Source organism: Egretta garzetta, unplaced genomic scaffold (assembly GCF_000687185.1).
Source record: "Egretta garzetta isolate BGI_Z169 unplaced genomic scaffold, ASM68718v1 scaffold410, whole genome shotgun sequence".
Lineage (NCBI taxonomy): Eukaryota > Metazoa > Chordata > Aves > Pelecaniformes > Ardeidae > Egretta > Egretta garzetta.
Genome location: NW_009258276.1, coordinates 140,375 through 144,097, shown reverse-complemented (window position 1 = coordinate 144,097; position 3,723 = coordinate 140,375). Strand labels below are relative to the sequence as shown.

The 3,723-nt window shown below is 52.1% G+C and overlaps 1 protein-coding gene across 1 annotated transcript in view; it reads left to right on the top strand.

The window, feature by feature from the left end:
- AHCYL2 (adenosylhomocysteinase like 2) overlaps positions 1 to 3,723 on the top strand; it is a 34,225-nt gene that overhangs the window by 16,859 nt on the left and 13,643 nt on the right. Inside the window, exon 6 of the mRNA XM_035891767.1 lies at positions 1,759 to 1,865. Coding sequence (XP_035747660.1) covers positions 1,759 to 1,865 — 107 coding nt within the window. The remainder of the gene's footprint in view (positions 1 to 1,758; positions 1,866 to 3,723) is intronic.

Sequence of the window (3,723 nt, the reverse complement as noted above, 5' to 3'; positions counted from 1 at the left end):
CCCCCTCCTCTCAGGCAGTTGTAGGCAGCGATGAGGGCTCCCCTCAGCCTCCTCTGCTCCAGGCTGAACCCCCCCAGCTCCCCCAGCCGCTCCCCAGCAGCCTGGGGCTCCAGACCCCTCCCCAGCTCCGCTGCCCTTCTCTGGACACGCTCCAGCCCCCCCAGGTCCTTCGGGGAGGGAGGGGCCCAACCCTGACCCCAGCATTCGAGGGGTGGCCCCCCCAGTGCCCAGCACAGGGGCACGGTCCCTGCCCTGCTCCTGCTGGCCACACCACTCCTCATACAAGCCAGGATGACCCAACCTGGTTAGGACTGGGCCCATGTTCATTAGGAGGAGGGTGTGTAGGGGACAAACAGCAGGACTCCAAATAAACCCCACTGCTTACCACTAGCAGTGAGGTTTCCCGTAATTATCAGAGGTTCTGTAGTTACAGAGGTAAAAAATAAGCCTTGGCTGAACGCCTTTGATCATCCTGGTGACACTGTAGCACGTCACAAAAATATCTGAATAACATCGACCCACGCAAAGGTGTGTCTGGAGGTACCTGTTAGACTTCCAGCAGTGTTCACGACCCTCATGTCCAGAGCCAGGTATGTCCATGTGCTGGGTGACCAGCAGAGAACAGATAAGCTCTTGGACATCTCTTTTCACTGCAATTTTTAGATTTCTGTGACCGAACTGTTTTTACGTCTGTCCTTTCCAAGGCACTTTTTCAAAGGGCACCTTTCCTTGCTCATCTTTAATGTTTTTATTAAAGCAGTAAGTCTCTGGCTTTCTCCGCCGCCCTGCAATGTGTCATTAGGAGGAAATGGGTGGCTTGGGAGGCTCCTGATCTGATAAAGAAGAGTTTTGTGCTTCAGAGTCTGAAGTTCAAAGCCAGATGAAATGGGCAGAGACCCAAAGCTGTTGTCTGAAAGAGGTTCAGTATTTTTCATGCGCAGTGTTTTATGATGCAGTTACATTATAATTGGCATTAGTGGCTCTGCACCCTCCTCCTCCTTCTTCATCCTCCTCCACAGTCCTCCTTCTTCAACCTCCTCCACCCTCCTCCTTCTCCATCCTCCTCCACCCTCCTCCTTCTTTTTGAAACCCTGGCAGGGGTTGCCCAGAGAGGTGGTGGAGGCCCCATCCCTGGGACCATTCCAGGCCAGGTTGGCCGGGGCTGTGAGCAACCTGATGTGGTTAAAGGTGTCCCTGCTCCTGCAGGGGGGTTGGGCTGGGTGACCTCTGGGGGTCCCTTCCAACCCAAACCATTCTATGATTCTTCATCCTCCTCCATGCTCCTCCTTCTCCATCCTCCTCCATTAGCAGTCATATTAGAAAAGCTGATGACTCTGTATGGTTCAAAGGCTTTTTCCATCTGTGCTTCTGGGAGACAGGGAGACAAGAGCTTCGACAGCAGTTTCCATGGTTCCCCTGGTCTCGTTACAAACATCAAGGTCTGTTCAAAGGCTTTTTCCATCTGTGCTTCTGGGAGATGGGGAGAGAGGAGCTTCGACAGCAGTTTTCCATGGTTCCCCTGGTCTCATTACAAACATCAAGGTCTCTCGTGTTTGTCTGACCTCTTGCCTTTCCAGCACATTGCTGGTGCAAGCAGAGCGGTCTCACCTAAGCTGTCATGATGTGGCATTTGAGATGCCAGAACATGGGCTTGAGTAGGAATGATTTGGGTGTGTGATTTATCCCTTGGACTTTTTTGGGGTTGGCTGGACCTACGGCTTCTTCAGAGCGGTGACTCTGTGCTTATTTTTATTACAGATCTTGGATGACGGGGGAGATCTCACCCACTGGATTTACAAGAAATACCCCAACATGTTCAAGAAGATCAAGGGGATAGTAGAGGAGAGCGTGACTGGTGTCCACAGGTAACGGGGACAGGCCGGGCTGTGAGCATGGAGGTGGTTGGACAAAAGCATCTTCTGCCTCAGGGCACTGGTAGCAAAAGGTCCCCAAGCTGCCACAGGCTCAGCTGAACGTTGAGCCTCCCAGTACGTGCTCTGTGGTTTCCCTTCAGCGTGGGCTTGGCTTTCCCATCAGAACTGGTTTAAACTTCTCATCCAGTGAAAGCACTCCTGCTCTGAATTTCAGACGGGGAGGAGGAGCAGCCACCGACCATTGCGCGGCTGGAAAAAGCGCACGAGGTCTTGGTGTTCCAGCTGGGAAAAGAGGGGCAATGGTTATCTCACCTCGTTTTGCAGATGCAGAAAAGGAAGGGAGGAGGGTGTTGCATGGGAAGGGGTGGGCTTTGGAGAAAGTCAGAAGCATAGTCCTCAGCGAAATCTATGGGACGAAGTGAGATTTGGAAAGAGGAAATGAGTCTCTCGCTGGGGGGGGAGTCCAGAACGGGAGGACCACAGGGATGCAGCCATATGACTGAGTGACATCCATCAGTCTGCCGCAGAAGCGGAATTGTGATGGGAGAGGTTGCTCCCAGGGTTAGGAGAGGTATCAGAGGTGCTTTTCCAGTGGCGTTGATCATGTCCCAGGTGACAGAAAATAGGGGACTGAGCAGAAGAGCAGCAGACTGTGCCTTTTTCTGTAGTTTTGCAGGGAGGAAGGCTTGGCAGCAGCTCTTGGAGCCCTTTAAACAGGGAAGCGAAATAGCTGAAACAAGGAAGCAACCGATTCGGGTTTGCAGCCAGTGGGGTCAAGCAAAGGACGTTTTTAGCGTCAGGAATTGTTCCCCGTTTGGGCAAAAGAGATGTGCAAAAAAAGCGACGTTAAAAATTATCCCCCGTGGTCTCGTGCCAGGAGCGAGGTTGTTTTCTGAGGGCGGTGGCATCGATGCACGCGTGCGGGGAAGGCATGCCACTTACCTCCAGGGGACAGACAAGGTGGGGACTGAGGCTCCCCAGGTGACAAAGTGAGCCTGGGGAGAAACCTGGAGGTGCTCTGTAGAGACCGGCCGAGGGAGCAGGTTCTCCTTCCCAAGGGCTGGAGCAGGGAGATGATTTTCAGATTCTCCTCATAGCCATGGTGTAGCGTTCAGATGTAGTTTTAGGGATTTTACTGCTGCCGGTTCAGTTTGCTCTCAGAAGTAGGGGGTCAGGTTGGTGTCTTCCCCACCCTGGTTGTGCTACATCTTGGCGATTACACTCCTCCTGCTGTTCAGATGGATGTTTTGTTCCAGGTGTTGATGGCAGCAGCTTCACACTGCTGTCAGTGTTACCCTTCTGTGGCTATTTCTATTTGTCTTGAGCTGTAAGAGCTCGAGGAATTACAGGAGCTCCCATCTTACGTTACCTGAAGCAGGATTTGGGGGTTTTGCCCTTTTGAGGACATCAGTGGTCATATATCAACAGTTAGGAGGCACGTGGAGTCTAGAGCACCTTCTGATCTCTGCTATTTGATGTTCTTATGAAATGCCTCTTGCCAGCCTGGTAGTTCTTCAGTAGGGGAGGGAAACGGGTACAAATTTCTTCACCAAAAGGGTTGTCAGGCTCTGGAATGGGCTGCCCAGGGAGGTGGTCGAGTCCCCATCCCTGGAGATATTTAAAGGAAGGGTAGATGAGGTGCTTAGGGACAGGGTTTAGTGGTGGGATGGCAGTGTTAGGTTAATGGTTGGACTTGAGGATCTTAAAGGTCTTTTCCAACCTAGACAATTCTATGATTCTATGATTCTAAATGTCTGGGGGAGGAAGAGTGCTGTTTCTCCTCCTGAAATGAGGAGCTCCTATTAAGATGTTGTCTTTGACCCTCCAGATGGGTACTGCCTACTCCAGT